The 20410-nt window shown below is 41.2% G+C and overlaps 1 protein-coding gene across 1 annotated transcript in view; it reads right to left on the reverse strand.

Annotated features, from left to right (window-relative positions):
- lhx6a (LIM homeobox 6a) overlaps positions 1-20410 on the reverse strand; it is a 107410-nt gene that overhangs the window by 22550 nt on the left and 64450 nt on the right. Inside the window, exon 5 of the mRNA XM_078227593.1 lies at positions 11412-11632. Within this exon, the coding sequence (XP_078083719.1) occupies positions 11412-11632 (221 nt within the window). The remainder of the gene's footprint in view (positions 1-11411; positions 11633-20410) is intronic.

Consider the following 20410-nt stretch of genomic DNA (forward strand, 5'->3'; position numbering starts at 1 on the left):
ACAATATATTTCCAAGTCAGGATGGTGAGTGGCTTGGAGGGGAACTTGCAGGTCGTGGTGTTCCCATGTATCTGCTGCCCTTGTCCTTCTAGATGGAAGTGGTCTTGGGTTTGAAAGGTGCTGTCTAAGGATTGTTGGTGGATTGCTGCAGTGCATCTTGTCGATAGTAGACACTGCTGCTACTGAGCGTCAGTGGTGGAGGGAGTGGATGTTTGTAGATGTGGTGCCAATCAAGTGGGCTACATTGTCCTGGCTGGTGTCAAGCTTCTTGAGTGTTGTTGGTGCTGTACCCATCCAGGCAAGTGGGGAGTATTCCATCACACTCCTGACTTGTGCCTTGTAGATGGTGGACAGACTTTGGGGAGTCAGGAGGTGAGTTACTCACCACAGTATTCCTGGCCTCTGACCTGCTCTTGTAGCCACTGTGTTTATGTGTTGAGGTTGTGAAGGAATGGGACTGCTTATATCCAATTGTTTTCATTCTTAGAGGAAAGATGCACATTTCCAATATCTGAGGGAGGGACAGTAGAAGGCTATAGCTGAAGGAAATACTCTGTGTTATTGAGAGCAGCAAGGAACAGGAGTATGTCACAGATATCAAGAAGGGCAGAGGCTCTTGTCATTTTGTAATTGCTCTCGGATTTCATTTGTTCATTTCAAGGAAGTATATTTAAAAAATCATCATAAGGATAGAATTTTTTCATTATATTCAACTGCTATTACATTAGAGTTGCATCAGATTTAATTTTGGGACAGTTTGATCAGTTTCTTAATGTGGGAATTCATTGAAAACAGTTAAAATGAAATGGGGGAACAGAGAACATAAAAAGTGGAACAGACCATCGCAGCCCAGTTAGCCATTCCCCCCAACTGGAATTATGCAGAATAAAGTATTGGTTTCAAGGAGTAGGTTTCTATCCTTGGCTTAAAATGGTGCCTTTAGGAGATCAAATGAAGAGAAGTCTGGGTGGGATCAGTTTACAAGATGAATGTGCCCGTGGGTTTAGACACTGGCCAATGTGTCTCTAATGCCATGACATCTAAGAAATATTTAGCAAACTGTAGCCATGTTTGGGCCTGGTTAAACAGTATCTGCTTATGTTTGTGAACACAAGTCTCTTTTCTATTTACAGCTTTGCCTCGATTTTACACCATTTCCTTTTCTCCTGGGCTCTTGCCTCTGGTCAACCCATTGGGAGGGCAGACACTGTCGACTCTTGTGTAATTCTAACACTAACAGTACTCCATGTTGTGTAATTCTAACACTAACAGTACTCCATGCTAAAGTGCCAGGAGAAATACATGGAAGAGGGCCAGATTGAGATACATTGGTAGCTTTCCCTCTCTCGAGATGTCCTGAACAAAAACCTTTTTTGAAATTCTGCGCACTAAACCATGAAATATATTTCCTCAATGGTTCAATGAGTAAATGCACCTTGTGGTATGTTATTGAGCCTTAAAGACAAGGAAGGGTTCAGATTGGGTTCCTGTGTCGGATTCGTGGATCTAAACTTGGCAATGCTTGGCCATTGGAATATACCTCAGTGCTTCTAGGCGAGGAAGGGAACATAAGCAACAATGTTCCCAATCCTGGTGGCTATCCATTTCTAATTTTGGAAAGGTCATGCATCATATTAACTGACTGAGTTGTCATCCGATACTCCCCATGGTCAAAAAGATATAGGCTTACCAGTGAGTGAGGAATTAGAGATGCCACCTAATGTTGTGTAGCATGTAGCCCATTAGAGTACAAGATTTCTCCTTCCTCCCCTTCAGTTTTCTCCCCTTATTTTGGAGACAACCAAAGGTAGGTGGGAATAATGAAACACAGTTTATATTAATTAAGCATCAATGACGTCACAAAATCCGCAAGAAAATTATATCCTATCAAAGAAATATCTCATGTACAATTGATTCTATAAGGGTTCCATTCGCAATTTGTTTGAAATGAGAGACTATGCAATACATCTGTAAGAATTATAGCATGGAGGGTTTCGAGGGATTGAGAGAGGATGTGAGTGCTGTACTCAAAAGTGAATCTCTGTGAGCAAAGAACACGTTTCAGCCAATGTCAGCATCAAGCGCTGCCAGATTATGTACGATATAGATCTATAGCTCAGTCAAAGTGCGGCGTAAAGTTTGTTTTGCAAAACACAACAATGCACCTCACATAAGTCTGAGGACTTATAGGGCGGCACGGTAGCACAGTGGTTAGCACTGCTGCTTCACAGCTCCAGGGACCTGGGTTCTTTTCCTGGCTTGGGTCACTGTTTGTGTGGAGTTTGCACATTCTCCTTGTGTCTGCGTGGGTTTCCTCCGGGTGCTCCGGTTTCCTCCCACAGTCCAAAGATGTGCGGGTTAGGTGGATTGGCCATGGTAAAATTGCCCCTTAGTGTCCTGAGATGCGTAGGTTAGAGGGATTAGCGGGTAAATATGTGGGGATGTGGGGGTAGGGCCTGGTTGGGATTGTGGTCGGTGCAGACTCGATGGGCCCAATGGCCTCTTTCTGCACTGTAGGGTTTCTATGATTCAATGAGGACACTGTGCGATAGATACATCAGTAATAACGTAACGGGTGGAGGCAATTCCATGGGAAGCGGTTTTACAATCATAAAAGGTTCAGGGCTGTGGATTCATGCCCTGTAGAAGCTGTTTAAAATTGTTTAACCTCATTTCTAATGGAACCCCTGGAGAAAAAGATCTAGTGAAGAGACTTATCTCATCAGTGTGTGTTGATTTTGAACCCAGGCTCCTGAAGGGAAAGATCAGAACCAAACTATCACCCAGATCATTTCTGAACATGGGAAGAGCATGTTGATATGAGTGATTTTAATATTCTGCATGGAATCCTTAGAAAGAGAGCCAGAGAGTGGTGAATCTGTGGAACTCTTTACCGCAGAAGGCTGTGGAGGGCAGGCCACTGAGTGTCTTTAAGACAGAGGTAGATGGGTTCTTGATAAATAAGGGGATCAGGGGTTATGGGGTAAAGGCAGGAGAATGGGGATGAGAAAACAAATCAGCCATGATTGAACGGCGGAGCAGACTCGATGGACCGAGTGGCCTAATTCTGCTCCTATGTCTTGTAGTCTAAATCTATGATCCAAATCATCAAACAGCTCAAATATCTACCAGAGAGAGATCACTGTTATTTTATTTTACCTAGCTAATGCAAAATTCGAGGATCGAGTTCTACTCACTATGATTCCAAATAATGATCTTATTCTCCCTAATCTCCAAATCTAAAAAAAATTAGGGTTCGCACTGACAGTTTAAAACATGTAACGCTTGCTCTCAACTGAGCCATCAATACAAAGCAGAGAGTTAATGCTTCCCCATTGGGATAAAGGAAACACAAATCATAGGCAATCACACAAAAAACAACATTAACATTGCATTTAGGAACTGATATCAGATTCAACGCCATGGGCCCTTCACAGCTAACCTCACAGGTAAGGAATGATGTGCCGAGCAGTGAACATCCAAGAAAGAGAGGTTCAAAGGAATCTCGGTGAATAATTACTTCGCATGAATACATTGTTTTTCTATTAAGTGAATAAATGCAATATTACAGCTCTATTCCATGAGTAGCAATTTCCAACTCATTGAAACAGACTAGTCCTTTCTAAAACTCTGTCATAAAAACATTTGTTTTTTCACTAGCATTTGCTCTATGCTTCCCATTATCCCATTGCAACTGAAAGGAAGACTACAGCCAGTCCGGGATGTGGGGTCTCTCTTGCATTTCCTGATTTAATGCCCTACAAATAGTTTGTTTTTGTTGTTCCAGATGCAGAATAAAATTGTCTTCTGATGCACACTTTAACATGATGGTGATGAATGGCAGAGCAGGCTCGAAGGACCAAATGGCATCCTCCTGCTCCCATCTTCTACGTTTCTATAGGTAAGGAAGGTTAGGACCTGGCCAGACAACAATCATTTCTACACGGTGCAAAGTTATCAGGTTGTATGTATCAATGTCAAAAATCTGAAATCATTGTGAGAAAATGCTTGGGAAAATCAATGGGGGAACCCTGACCTTAGGAAGGATGCACTGAATTGAAGACAGGCAGTGATGTGGAAGACAGGACTAGATTTGCAGAAATACGTTGAAAGGTATCAGAATCAGATTCACTTAGGTTTGTCTATTCTGCCACTTAGAAGCAGCACAGAAAGCATGAATTGAATGTCGCTGGGATCAACTCGCAAAGAGCTCAAGCATCATTGAAGCTGCAGAGATAGTCTGTGAAACTAGATAAACCAAGCCTCATCTACACCCCCTTAATATAAGAAACAAATTGATCCTGCTCCCAATTTAGCTGCAGCTTCATGGACCCAGCTACTTTGGAGTGCCCAGAATGTGGTGGGTTTTGTGGAAACACTTTTTTCCACAAAGGGTAATGGAAATGTGGAACTCTTTCCCCAAAACACTGTTAAAGCAAGAGGGTCAGTTAAAAAGTTTGAAATAGAGATTGATAGATTTTTGTAGGTAAAGATATTAAGGGACTTGTGCCAGAATTTTACTGGCACGCCTGTGGGCGAAGCTCATAGATTCATAGAGGTTTACAGCATGGAAACAGGCCCTTCAGCCCAACTTGTCCATGCCGCCCCTTTTTTTTTTAAACCTCTAACCAGGACAGATAGACTGAGGTATATTCCAATGGCATTCTCCGTTGGCCTCGGGTGGGATTTTACGAGCCTCAGGCGGACGACGTGGTTAACATTCCGGCAATGGAGTTAAAACAAGTAGATGGCATGAAGATATAACAAGAACAGAGACTGCTGGAGGAACTCAGCAGGTCTGGCAGCATCTGTAAGGAAAGAGAAAGCAGAGTTAACGTTTCGAGTCCTTTTGACTCTTCTTCAGAACCGAAGGGAGGGAGAATGTGTTAGGTTTTAAAGTGTAGCTGTGAGAGATTGCAACAAAATGTAGCAGCTTTAAGGACAAAACACAGATGGCCTGGTGTGGGTGGGGAAGGGGTGTCTGCATTGGGAAATGTATGGGATATTTGAAAAAAGGGGTTTAAGATGAAGGAGAAAGGTCACAACCGAAAGCTGCCAAACGAGGGCTGTAACATTCCCAACCGGAAGATGAGATGCTGCTGCTCCAGCTTGTGCCGGGTTTCTCTGGAGCATTGCAGCAGTGATGTGGAGATGCCGGCGTTGGACTGGGGTAAACACAGTAAGGAGTCTGACAACACCAGGTTAAAGTCCAACAGGTTTATTTCCAAATAAACCTGTTGGACTTTAACCTGGTGTTGTTAGACTCCTTGCATTGCAGCAGACCAAGGATGGACATCCCACACCAGGCCATTTGCCTTTTGTTCGTAAAGATGCCACGTTTTGTTGCAATCTCTCACAGCTACACTTTAAAACCTAACACATTCTCCCTCCCTTCAGTTCTAATAAAGAGCGAAAAGGACTCAAAACATTAACTCTTGTTTTTCTCTCTCCTTACAGATGCTGCCAGACCTGCTGAGTTTTTCCAGCATCCTCTGTTCTTGTTTCAGATTCCAGCATTCACAGTATTTTGCTTATTTAATTGTTAAATATAAATCAGCCATGGTCTAACTCAATGGTGGAACAGGCGTGAAAGGACTGAATAGACTCCTCCTGTTCTTGGATTTTAGCCTTTTTCCTGTAGTGTAGGTGGATGAGGGGTGACCTTATGGATGTTAATAAAACCATGAGGGACATAGATAAAGTGAATAGCCAGGGTCTTTTCTCCAGGGTAGGGGAGTGCAAAACTAGAGGGCATAGGTTTGATTGAGAGGGGAAAGATTTAAAAGGGACCCGAGGGGCAACTTTTTCACACCAAGTGGTGCTTATCTGGAATGAGCTGCCAGAGGTGGTGATAGAGGCGGGTACAATTACAACATTTAAAAGACATTTGTACAGGTACATGGATGAGAAAGGTTTAGAGGGATATGGGCCAAATGCAGGCAAATGGGACTAGTTCAGTTTAGGCAACCTGGTCGGCATGGACGAGTTGGGCCAAAGGGCCTGTTTCCATGCTGTATATCTCTATGAGGCTACGACTCGGTCAGGCAGTTGACTGGCAAAATGGGTGGGGCACAGTGGTTTTAGCAGTGCTGCCTCACAGTGCCAGGGACCTGGGTTCGATTCCCGCTTGGGTCACTGTCTGCGTAGAGTCTGCACGTTCTCCCCGTGTCTGCGTGGGTTTCCTCCAGATGCTCTGGTTTCCTCCCACAGTCTGAAAGACGTGCTGGTTAGGTGCATTGGCCATACTAAATTCTCTCCCTTAGTGTACCTGAACAGGCGCTGGAGTGTGGCGACTAGAGGATTTTCACAGTAACTTCATTGCAGTGTTAATGTAAGCCGACTTGTGACACTAATAAATAAACGTTAATCAATGTTGCCGGCCAAAGACTCAGCCCACTTCCAGGACCAGGCTTCATTAACATGTATACAGTGGGTAGCAATCTGACACCATACTGGGCAGCTCAGAGCCTGATTCAGACAGGAATAGGATAGATCAGGGGAAGGTCATGCTGGGGTGTGGAGAGTAACCTGGCAGGAGAATCTCACCTTATTCCTGCAGAGCTCGGAGGAACACTCCTGCTCACTCTGGCCCCTGAACATGAATTATAACATTGAAGTGGAATGGCTTCATTGGTTTATCTGCCAGGCTTCACTGAACAGAGTGAACATGCTGCCCATTAGGCAATTAAATTGGAATAAGATCTTGATTGGCATTGATTAACTAGGCTGCCTGCCATAATCAGGCAAAGCCTGGCAACCCTTTGGAAAGGACTTGAGAAACAGGGTGGAGAAGCCGGAACTAGCACCTCCATTTTAACTCGGCTACCATCGTGTTTCCTTCTCCCAGTGGGAATTACAATCCTAGGTGAGTTTAATATTTTAATCCCACGGACCATGCAAAGTCATTTTCTCATCAAGATTGTGAAAGATGAAGTGTTAACTCTGTCACTCTCCACAGATGCTGCCTGACCTGCTGAGCATCTCCTGCGATTTTGTTTTTGTAAAATATGCTTTTGTTTGTTTTATGCGATAGGAATAAAAGATTCAAAGACTATAGGATTTCATTGGATAGACCCCACATCCTCTCTATCAGCAAGGACTCTGTAACATTACTTATCTCCATCCCCCCACCTCAGCCCAATTGCTTTTCAAATCCCTTCATTCATGACATTTCTTTTCTCGCTCTAACTCCTCCAGCCCTACAGATTTTTGTGTTCCTCCAATTCTGGCTTTTCGCACATCTCTAATTTTCTTGCCACGCTATTGAGTAATGTGCCTTTGGCTGTCGAGTCCTCATTTGGAATTCTCTTCCTAAACCTCTCCACCACTCCTCCTTAAAAGCACTCTTTCAAACCCTACCTCATCATCCATCCTAATACCCCCTTATGTGGCCTGGTATCAAATGTGGCTTGACCAATTGTCTTGTTAAGCACCTTGGAATCTTTTATTATATAGCCAGTGCTATATAGATGCATGTTGTCGTATGGCTAGTTATTATTAATTTTTAAAATTCATTTATGGGGTATGGGCGTTGCTGGCTGGCCAGCATTTATTGCCTATCCCCAGTTGCCATTGTTCAGAGAACAGTTGAGAGTCAACCACATTGCTGTGGATCTGGATTCACATGTAGGCCAGACCAGATAAGGCTGGCAGATTTCTTTCCCTAAAGGACATGAGTGATGGGTTTTTTCGACAATTGACAATGGTTTCAATGTCATCAGTAGATTCTTAATTCCAGATATTTTTATTGAATTCCAATTTCACCACCTGCCGTGGCGGGTATCGAACCCAGGTCCTCAGAACATTAGCTGAGTTTCTGGATTAGTAGTCTAGTGATAATACCACTAGGCCATTGCCTCCCCTCCTTTGGTCAGGTACACAAGGTCATTTATTGTGTATGAACAATAGATGAGCAGACAATGCAACAATACCACAACTGATTGAGAAATTATGAATCAATAAGGGACCACAGAATGGCCATTGGAAGTGAGGCTCCAATAAGAGCTCACGAATCTTAAAGTTCTATCATTACCATCAAAAAAGAAAATGATTGCACATTTTGATTTTCAATGATTTTGTAAGGCCAACATAAATGGACATTATATCTCCAACATGAAAGTATTCTTATCTTCAATAAAGTACATTGATCTTGACTGATTTTCCAGCAAAGTCTTATTTTGGTTAAATGCCAGAATACCTCTGTGCCACTAAATGGCCCACATATTACTGTGCTGGCGAAGGCAATTACACCCCATCCCCATCCACCACAGCCAACAAAATAGGAAACAGTACCAAGGAGATCACATTTCAGAATAAGCCAGGAGGTTATGTTAACCCTTTATAAAGCACTAACTCAGTGCCAGCTGGGGACCACACTCCAGGGAGGTCAAGGCTTGCGAGAGAGAACAGATGAGATTCATTAGAATGGTTCCAGGAATGACCATTACAGAGACACACTGAAGAAACCGAGATTGTTCTCCTTAGTGTGGAGAAGACTAAGAGCAGATTTGATCGGAGGTGTTTAAAATCTAGGGCGCTTTAGATACAGGAACTAAAAAGCAAATTATTCACAATTTTCAAAAGGCCAATAACCAGAGAGCACAGATTTAGGATGATTGGCCAATAAAAAGAGGCAAGATGAGATGAGGAAACACTAATTTGAAATGGGAGGTAGTGGTTTGGAATGAAAACAGAAAATGCTGGAAATGCTCAGTTCAGGCAGGCACCTGTGGAGAGAAACAGAGTTAACGTTCCAGCTTGATGGTGCTCCATCAGTTCAGATGCTGCCTGATCCACTGACTGTTTCCAACACTGTTGATTTTAATTTCAAATTGCCAGCATCTGCAGTATTTTACTCCTGGACGAGATTTGAAATGCACTACCTCGTAGGATGGTGCAGACAGATTCAATAGTAGCCTTTATTTCCACTTACAATAGAAGCAAGAACTAGGGGGCATAGCCTCAAAATATGGGGGGAGTCAATTTAGAACAGAGTTGAGGAGGAACTTCTTCTCCCAGAGGGTAGTAAATCTTTGGAATTCTCTGACCAATGAAGCAGTAGAGGCTACCTCGTTAAATGTGTTTCAGTCACAGATAGATAGATTTTTAACCATTAAGGGAATTAAGGGTTATGGGAAGCGGGCAGGTAAGTGGAGCTGAACCCACTATCAGATCAGCCATGATCTTATTGAATGGCGGAGCAGGCTTGAGAGGCTAGATGGCCTACTCCTGCTCCTATTTCTTATGTTCTTTAAAAGATAATTGGATATCCACATAAAGATGAAAAGAAATAGGGATACGGGGAAAGAATGGGGGAAGTGGGACTAACTAACTAGGTTGTTCTTCAAAAGAACCAGCGTTGGCTCGATGGACTGAATAGCCTCCTGTGCTGTACTTTTCTATGACAATAACAAGGTAACATTAAGAGGCTTCGAGAAACCTTTGGAAGGGTGCCAGCCCTTTCTGATAAAATGCTCCAAAGTACCCTTTTGTGGGCTTAACATCCATTATTTAAAAAACCATGCCTGTTTCACCATATCCATGTTAATATAACTACTACAATAAATCATTTCTTTACCAATAGATTCAGTTGCACAAAAGTAGATACTGGTAGCTATGACGTGGGCAATTAAGAGCTGCTGCACCTCGGAAAGGTATACAAAATATACTTGAAATGCAAAACAATGAGGAAAGCGAATATCATGAACAATTTATTGCTACTGCCAAACAAAATACTTCAAAATATACAGCTTAAAGAGTATGTTACCGCACTGTCCTTTGAACTCTAGGGTCTCAATTTGAATTATGTGGGGACATCGGAACAAGAGTAGGACATTCAGCCTTTGGAGATGAATGAATTAAATTATGGTTGCTCTGTATCGCGGCCTTATTCACCCATCTTGGTTATATCCCTTAATATCCTTCCCAAAACCTAACCATCTCAATATTGATATTTTTAATTGACTTCTACATTCAACAGCTTTCTGGGGGGTAGGGTTCCTAATTGCCACAACCGTTCAAAGATTGCTTCTTAATGTCACCACTGAATGGCCTAGCATTGATGTCCCCCCCCCCCCCCCCCCCCGAGAAAATAGTTATCTATTCTATTGACCCCATACTGAAGCCTCTCATGACCCAGGCAAATTCTCATCAAAATATGTTAACGGCAATCTCAGTTACGAATGGTTATAAATCCTCGGAATAAAGCTGTCCATATTTTCAAATTGTTCATCTCAATTCAACAAGTCACAAGAATGGCCAGCATAAGACATTGCATGGAAAGAGTTACACATGGAATGCGAAAGTGGAAAGAATTTCCATTTCCCAACACTGATACAAGGAAAATCAAAGCGAAAAGCCAAATAAAAAGAAACCCAAAATGTTGTTACACCATCAAAGCAAAATGGGTAAGTGCCTCCTGGCCATCCAGTTTTAGCATCTGGCGCTTCCTGTGAACCCCACCCAAATTGTTTGGTGGAGTGGCACATGGACACAAAACCCTCAATTTTCAGAGGAAAACAGAAAACAATCATTTCCAGATAAAATTATGTGCCCTATAGCCCAGTCATAGACTGCCATTGATGGCAGGTGTGTCCTTGTAGTCAACACCAAGAATGTGGTGCTACGTAGGCCACAAGGGCAAAAACAAGGTAGACAATGGATAAACGGCATGAAAGGACACAACCAACGTTGACTCTTTGTGGCGAGAGCTACTGTGGTCATTTTTACACCACATACGCATACAGCTCCAGATAAAGCTTAAGGTTTTAAAGTGTATTTTATTAGTGTCACAAGTAGGCTTACATTAACACTGCAATGAAGTTACTGTGAAAATCCCCTAGTCGCCACACTCCAGCACCTGTTCGGGTACACGGAAGGAGAATTTAGCATTATCAATGCACCTAACCAGCGCGCCTCTCGGACTGTGGGAGGAAACTGGAGCACCTGGAGTATACCCATGCAAAGTGCAACTCCTGATTGATTCATGGAAATCCAATGTAACATGTCACCCTATCATATACAGCTTCTGATCCAAGGTAGAGCACAGTGAACAGCCAGCACAACTCAGAACAAGACATGTTACCAGAACAGTAATTACAGCCAGACATAACCAGTGACATCAAGAGGCAGCAAAACATTCCAAAAGACAAAGTGTTTTATGTTGCTTAGACTGATTTGGTGAAAGAATTAAGAAGTGACTGTGGTTCATCAATTCACAGATTGAATATTTTATCTGCCCTCCGAACCATTTGTTTTTTAAATAAAGACATCTCAATCCAAGCACAATATTTCTTGACTGCATATACTGTAGCCTTTGATGGATAGAATGCATTGTGTCACGTTTCTTTGCTGTTCTGAGGGCACAGGCAGTACATTAAAATGTATCAGATGAACAATCTCACTGCAATTACCATTCTCTGCTGCCTGTTTGAGGTTCTCCAGCATGGTGTCGTAGTGGATCCGACACAGCACTTTCTCCTCGACCAGCCCAAATTCCTCTCCCGTGGACAGCTGCCTCTTACACGAGAAACAAGCGAAGCAGGCCAGGTGGTAGGCATTGCCCCGTGCTCTTCGTACCCAGTCACTGGCATAGATCTGCCGGCCACAGCGGGCACACTTCGTGCCAAACCGGCTGAAAGAGAGAAAAAAAGAGGAAACAATATATCAGAAAAAAGGCAATTAGGTCTCAGTTATGTAGCTTGAAGTCATGTATCATAAAATGTCAGGAAATGAATGAAGCTTTAATCGTGGGTGGTCTACAATATGGCGAGTTTTGAAAAAAAAAGCATGATATATAATGAAAAAGTAATGAAAGAAATCTGGTGCCGCCTGCCCCCAACATTAATTCATACCATTAGAAACAGCTGAAGGCGTACCTGTTTTTAGTGAATTTGGTAATTACCATCTGACTCGATCTTAAACTAGGGGCCTGAGCAGGGGTTCTGCAAAAGGCTGCCTTCACTGCTGGATAACAGATTGGAACAATGGTGTATTCCCCCTTAGAAAAGATCGAGTTACACTTTGGAAAAGTTACTTTCCCGCACCTTTGGAATGGTATTATTCTAGAAGAGGAGTGTTCCCCTCGCCCCTACTCACATCGCCTTCAGGGGTCTCCAGTGTCACTCACTTGGAGAAGGGGAATGGGTCACCCCTCAGGTTTGGTGATGTGACACATTTTTTAAAAATGCAGCACTACTTCTGAAAACAGTTCCATATGTTTAAGTGCGTTGGCGAACCTCTTTTTCTTTTTGATCACGGATCCCGCCAGTAGGCCGATTTGGTGTTGACAGAAAGAGGTAAAATACATGTTTGAAATTAAGAATTCGGATATTTCTTGGCTCAGCACGTTTTGCAACAAGACAACTTAAAAAACAAACAGCAACCATAGCAGCAAGGTTCAATGCAGCACCGTAACTTTCACAAATATATAACCTGATTATTTCCTCATTGTGTGCAATCATATTTTAAGGCCAGACACTGATTTTTAGGAAAAAAAGAAATTCACACCTTTGAACTAACTGAATAACAAATTTAATTAAAGTTGATTGAAGATTTTAAAAATCCCACCAAGACAATCGCCGATTATAACAGCAAAGGGTTAACAATATTAAATTTGGTTGAAGATTTTTTTAAAATCCCACTCAAGGTTGGCCACTCTGCTTTGCAGCCTGTTTGTGATCAATAGTCCCCTGTCCAGTGCAATCTCAGTGAGAGCAGCTTTGAGATTCAGGCACAAGGCGGTAGTTTTGGGGAGGAGTTAAGAAAAGCCAGAAGCGGCGCAACAAGGTGTTTATAACACAAGCTACAAGCGGCTATTTTTCACGGTCCTGTGTTTATTTGTGTGGGAAATGCCGTGACGGTATTCATCATCTCTCCCAGACATGAGAGCGAGTAACCGCTCCGCCCCATTGTACCCAACTTTTAACTCATTCGCTGCTGAATGGCAGGACACACAACTAAAGTTCAAAGTTGAAGTTTATTTATTAGTCACAAGTATTAACATTGTAATGAAGTTACTGTGAAATTTCCCTAGTCGCCACACTCCAACGCCTGTTCGGGTCAATGCACCAAACCAGCACGGCTTTCAGAATGTGGGAGGAAACCGGAGCACCCGGAGGAAACCCACGCGGACACGGGGAGAACCTGCAAACTCCACACAGACAGTGACCCAAACCGGGAATCGAATCCAGGTCCCTGGAGCTGTGAAGCAGCAGTGCTAACCACTGTGCCGCCCAATTATCTCTCTCGACGCTGCGGGCTGATCAGTTTCTGAGTTGTGTCTGATAATTTTAGAGACTGGAAGTTTCCCTCTGAAGTCGACAGCATATTCTAATATTGAAGTTCTCTCTCTAGTTGCTCTCCCCCGCCCGCCTTTATAATCTGGCGGCACACGTGGGTTTGATTGAAAAGCAAATCAAACAAAGTTATTAAATGTCAGAGCACCATGGACTTTCAAAAGGCAGAATGTTTGCAATTCTTCGCATTTGTTTAACAGCATTTACATCAGAGAGTCAACTTTTATGACACCGTGGCACATCAGTTCCATGGCATAAGTGTATCAACTTTGAGAGGGGGGAGGGTAGTACTGGATTGTTTAATTTTCTCAAGGCAGGCGGAGAGAGCAGATTGAGGATGTGAAATCACGGATGGAGGTTCCATGGGATATGAGATCAGGGCCCACGGGATTGGAGATGTAGCCAAAGAAAGCAACAGCCCAGAGAAAAAAAATGGACCAGCCTGAAGCTGCCAAACTGGGATTGCAGTGACCACTTTTAACCAAAGCTAATATACCACTTTCAATATTGAATTTGGTGGCCAGCGCGTACACCACTTTATAATCTCTCCGCAGCAAAGTTTCAGACACAATGTATGCATTTCTGAATAAACACAATCTCACCACGCAACAAGGAAACACTTTGTAGCCAGTAATTTGCGACAGTTTGCATTTTTTTACATGTAGCGGCAAAGTCATTAATATTCACTGATAATCACACAATTAATGCATGCAGAATAAAGACAGCGTTTAATGGCCGTTAAATCAGTAATCCTCTCCTTATTGCTATTTTTCTCCCTTTGCATATCTGCGGTTAGACCAATTCCACTATCAGTCAATTTTACTTACGGGCCTAAATAAAGTTGATGAGCTATTATTAAACTCGGAGATTCTAAGATTGAAGAAGTGCCTTTAGGCATTACTGCCAGAATGTCCTTTTACAAAAAAAAATGTCAACACGTCGCTTGACAAATATCAATTTCTCCTAATGCATTTTAAATAATAAAATATTAGTGATTGTGACAAACTTTAGCGGTTTAAAGAAAGTACTAAGCAGAAAATGAACCGACAGATATGGAAGAACAGTGCAATGTTATGACTTGTCTGAGAATCCAGCAAGACAAATCTCCAGCTCCTGCTACCAGAAGCGGCACTGAATTGGACGAACAACGCCCAAGAGGACAGTGACCCTTCTCCGTGCTTGTAATTTGGGTGCAATTGTCCTTTAAACATTGGTAATTGTCTTGATTCTGTGATATCTGTTTTCATTGGAAGCAGCGCTTTTTTCAGTTTAGTTGCTCTCACCACACACTTGCTGGGGACCAAGACAAAAACCGTCCTTACACATGTATTGCACACTTTAACTAAATTGCGTGCCATCTTAGAAATGTGTATTGCAGCTTTGTTTTGGCCGAAGGCAGAGACTTAAACAGGGTTTCTCTGCCAAACTGCCCCGAAAAAAGAACAGAAATACATTAAACAGAAACATAATTACCATTTTACAATAACATTTGTTCCCCTTGACCCAGATACTGGCAAAGCACCTTCCAAAATGGGTGCGTACAGAGCTTTGTCAAGTAAATAGAAACATCTTGTAAATGCAACACAATTTGTAACTGTCGAATTCCGTTATTTTGTGCCACATTTTTTGTCCCCCCCGCCACCCCAATTTCCAAATTTTCCTTGTCTCACCCTGACCCGCTCCCCCACCCCGTCCCAAGCTGGGCATAGCCCAATGGATTCCTGCAGTCCACAAGTACCTCAATCAGTGCCAACAGGTTGTTTGACTGTAATAAACTTCGTAGTCGGGGCTAATTCGGCTCTCAGTTGAATATGGACACGCACACACTTACACACTCATACTCGTATTTCTTCGTTCTGACAAACTTGCATTTATATAGCAACCTCGGTACCTCTCAGAAATGTCCCAAAATGCTATTATAGACAGTGAGTTCATTAGAATGTGGTCGATATCTTTATGCAAGTGAAGTCCAGGTATTCACGAAGCGCTGTATTAGCAGTGGACTGTCTTTTGAGGGAAAGAAGTTTCGTACACTGGCAAGTTTTTAAACCATAGACTATTCCGAGGCTATAAATATAAAATCTACAGCCCTTTAAAGACAACGTGTGTTTGCTCTGCGCTTTGGTCTCAGTCGGTTCAGTTTTATTCAGCCTGACGTCCATGCAGAATATTATTGCAGGAAGCAATATGCGATGGGAAACATAATAGTTTCTCACAAACTAAAAAAAAAGGAAATCAGTCTTTAAAGGGTAATAGAAGCCAGAACTTGTTATTGTTGCAATTTCTCCTATCAATCAAAACAAATAGGAATTCAAGTTATTTTCAAAAATCAACATTTGCAACAATGGAGAGTATTTTTAGAAATTTGCCAGTATAGTTGTAGCGAGTATATCCTTAACTTGCAGTCCTAGCGAGTTTATTTCTTTTAAGGTAAGGACATTTATTCAACTGCCAATGCTGCAGATTTATAGTCAGAAAAGTGGTCAGCCAGGCTCCCTCTTACATTGCCAAGGCACATCTGTAAGTACTGTATAGAAACAGTAAATCCCAGAACATGAATATTACCAGCATTAAAAACTCATTACATAACAAAGTTTAATGACATTTTGCCACTGGTTTATTAAATACACTTTACCATTATCAAATGAAGTTACCACTCACACATTCAAAGGCGGGGGTGATGCAGAGGGAGGGGAGATATAGAAATTTTGCTCAAATACCAATTATGCATCAGCTATGGCTTGGTGGGAGCGCTCCCGAGTCGGAACGTTGAGATTCAAATTCCTGCACGGGTTTGAGCATAGGAATCTCGGCTCAACAGTTCAATGCAGTACTGAGGGAGAGCTGCACTGTTGGAGGTGTCGTCCTCCAGGTGGGTCCCTGTCTGCCCTCTCTGATATGAAGGGTCCCATGGCACGCCGGCATCTCCACATCATGACTATTTTCAAGAGCAGAGAGGGGAGTTCTTCCTGTTGACCTGGTCAACGTTTATACTTCATTCAACATCACTAAGAACTGATTATCTGGACAATTATCGCTTTTCTGTTTGTGGGTGCTGCGCTTGAACTAGTTGCTAAGCTTCCTATTTTACAACACTGACCACAGATCAAATCACTTCACTCACTGTCACGCATTTTGGGATTTTTGAAGTACTGAAAGGCATTCCAGAAATCCACATATTTCTTATTTTTTTATTCTCTGCTGAATTCATATCCGTTTTACATACCATCTTCTCTGCTGTCATCAGACTTTTGAATGGTCCTGTCATATATTAAACTGATCTTTCTCTACCTGCAACTGCACCACTACATTCTATCCTTTCATTCTCACCTGTGTACTCTATGGACAGCATGCTTTATCTGTATAGCGTGCAAGAAACAATACTTTTTCACTGTATCCCAATATATTTGACAATAATAAATAAAATAAAATCATCAGATTGATTCAGATTATGTTGATTGGTGCATTAAAGATGTTCTGGAACATATATTTAATTTATTTTAATGACATTACATACACCATTAAACTTTTATATTACCCATTTAATGAATGAAGATCAGTGGTTGCCTCAAAGATGTTCCTGCTGGATTTGTGCAGTCTAAAATTGTACTTTAACTATAGTCACTGACATTTTTTTTAGAAATTCCTAAAAATTCACAGTGGCATCACCAACATTTGAATGCCTCTTATTGACGGGACAGATGTTGCAGGGAAACTTTCTAGCACGAAGCTGGGACTCCACAATTGCTGCTCTGAGACGATGCAGAAATCCTGGCACAAGAAACATTGTAAAAAGGTTGATAAAAGATATATCCTCACCAACAAAAGTTTTCTATATCTTTGCGAGCCTTTCTTGCTTGTGTCTCTTGAAATTATTTCGCACAAGTTCAACTCTTCAAAATCTGAATTCACAACACCCCAGTCACAATACCCCAGCTTTGACAAAGGGCCATCTGGGCTCGAAACGTCAGCTCTTTTCTTTCCTTACAGATGCTGGCAGACCTGCTGAGATTTTCCAGCATTTTCTCTCTTGACCCCAGTCACAAAGTTCCACTCTGTAAAGTGGGAGCGGTTGCCCGTTTTCATTTAGTCATGAAATGGAGCTTTGTGGCATCAGAGACAATGCTACACAAGATATCTACTCCAACTTGCCTCAAACACAGCATTTTAAATCATTTAAGTACATTAGCAATGGATATTTAAGAGTCATTGATAAATATTTAATGCATTCCTTTATAAGATTTAGTATCTGATAATTCAATTAAATATATTTTCTGTTTAGAAGATTTAATTGTGCGCATCTAAATTTAATTGTGCAAGAATTAAGATTGGATAAGTTTATAAGTTTATAATTTTTCTACGATGAACAACAGTCCGTGCAGTTGAAAGAGAATTTCAAATAGAGAATGAAAGACATTTAAATTGCAAGCCTCAAATTTCAATCCAATCCAAATATCCGGAGGCTTTTTCTGAACCTTCAGGCACATGTATTTTAACCATCCACTGTTCCATTTTGAGATTACAGACAGTCTGTTAATTTACTTCATAAAATAATTGATTGCTGATGGATGTGCAGAGGACCGGTTTAAATTATTAGCAACCAAGACTAACATACAAAAATAGAATATTGCCAAATTGACTCATCAAAATATGGTTTAGGGTTATTACTACCTAACCGTAATTAGGCTGATAAGTGTCTTTATTGAGTGTCACCATTTCATTGTAGGAAGCATAGCATGAGGGGCATTGCTGGCTATCAGAGATATAGGCTAGCCTTCACTTCAATGGAGATGTAACACAGACATTAGTTAACGAAAAAGACCCAATGCAGCAGCATTCAATGATGACTGATTTTGGATAACTATTACTTTTCTCCTCCAGTCCGGCTCTGATCTTTGCAAGCTTTGTTTAATTTATCTATCTTGATGAATTTCTGATTTATACAAAAGCATTCTGTTATCCAAACTATGTATTTTTTAAAAATTAAAAAACTTGGTTTCAGGAGTGACTAGGGTTCTGATCATATTGTCTCAATATGCTGTGTTGTTTGTGTTGGATTATGATGTTATCATTTTAGAATCTTGCCAATCTAAACCACATATGAATTTGTGTCCCAAATGGTTGCCGCAGTAAATATTTTTCACTTTAAAACATTCTCCAAATGCACAAAGAAAATTTCCTGCAGGAGTATAATGTAATTTGTATTTTAAAATATTTATATCACGGTTCAGACTAAATCTGAACTTGAGCTACAGAGTGGTTTGATACTTTGAAAAACCTTTCAGCCTTGTTATCTGCTACCATTCACAGAGAGATCGATCCAGTGGTCTGTTTGAACAGATATATGTTGTTTCATTTACATTTCAAAAATTGGTTTTAATGGGCTTTTAAAAATCAGGAAAATTGACATGGCTTGTCAATGTTGCATCGTAACATCAGTATTAAAAGAAAATTATTTATTTTCATAATTCTGGTGTTACATGAATGTTTTTTTAAAAAATCTTATTTTGGCTGCAGTTTTCAGACTGTAATTGGGATAATATTGCCCAATGGGCATTTGGCTGCAGTCGGTAAAACACATTTATTCGTCACTTGTGAAAATTAACTTTGTCGGTCAGAGAAGCTACATCCAAAGCCAAGAAGGTACCAAAATTGCCGCATAATCGGTTCTGTAGCCAATGTTAAAGCCCACTGCTTGGCTTCAGTTTATTTTCCTGTGTGTGATCTGCCCTTCCACTGCTTTTACTGGACTCAAGACTTTGGCTGATGTCTCAGTTTACATCCGGCTAACTACTCAGGCGTATGTTTTCAAAGTTACCGTTGTGGTAAAAGCCTAAGCTAGACTGCCCATAGGTTGCTCCCCTTTGTCTTAAAGGCATGAACATTTGTGACGTATTCCACTAGATTTTGTAGTTTGTATTCATTGGGAAATCCAGGTGTAGGCCCAAGGTCCCATCATTCAAGAAACATTCAAAATTAAAAAGTAAAGGAGATGAAATTCAGGGGACAGTGTAAAGAGGATTCCCAAATGTAGTTGTAAAAGTTTGAAGATCATTAATGGTAGGAAAAACCGGGAAAATAAATACTTCCATAAGTAGGTGATGCTGGAAATATTTAAAAGTTAGACTACGCAGATATGACACCTGGAGTAATGATGTTATATTGAATATTGCATTTGCCCTAACTGTGTTTTGAACAGCACAATAGGGATAGACTTAAATGGAGAGCCATTTAACCTTGTTAGTGTATAGGGCATTCTTACATTTTGTCAAATACACATTTATAAATCACGTCACTGCCCCTATGATGTGAGGCTCATCTCTTTTATGCCAAGTGTCCATTCCTTGAGTTGTAATGTTAAAAAATAAATAAAAGCATGCTTAAATTACTGGACAGATGAACAATATGACATTAAGAATTACTTCAACTCAATTTCAAAATATTATGTAGAACAGAAAGACTTTCGATGTCATGTGTAGCTTCTCACGGAATTCTCACACATGATGATCTAGCAGCAGCAGATTCCTTTAGCAGCTTAAGGAGTGTTAAAAGGTACACATTATGATTATTCATTCTTCTGTGACCAAACACAGTACAGTAGAATAATATTTTCCAGACACATCAGTTCCATTTTTAACATGAGGCAGGGTACTTGAATAACTGGCTTCATGTGAACAAGAAACGGCAGTGCTTCCCTTCTCATGTGATCTGCTTGTAGCTACACGACAGGGATCCGAGTGCTCATGGCAAGGTAACTCCATAATAATGGAGAATGGAGTTTGTCAGCTGGAACTTCTGGGTACACCTAAACTTCATCCATAACATGGAGATACTTTTCCAATAGCACCAAGAGTGCTCAGTGTTACAAAGTTTTATTGGGAGAGACTATTGTGCATCATTGCTTTAATGGCACAATATTATTACTTCCGTAATGAAAAAGTATGCCCCTCTTCCACTCCTACTTTTACTTCAGGATTAGATAAATACATCCATGTGCATTTTTGATATCCTCATATAAAAAAAAGTTTAAAGTTTATTTTATTAGTGTCACAAGTAGGCTTACATTAACACTGCAATGAAGTTACAGCGAAAATCACCTAGTCGACACACTCCCG

This window comes from Mustelus asterias, chromosome 13 (assembly GCF_964213995.1).
Source record: "Mustelus asterias chromosome 13, sMusAst1.hap1.1, whole genome shotgun sequence".
NCBI lineage: Eukaryota > Metazoa > Chordata > Chondrichthyes > Carcharhiniformes > Triakidae > Mustelus > Mustelus asterias.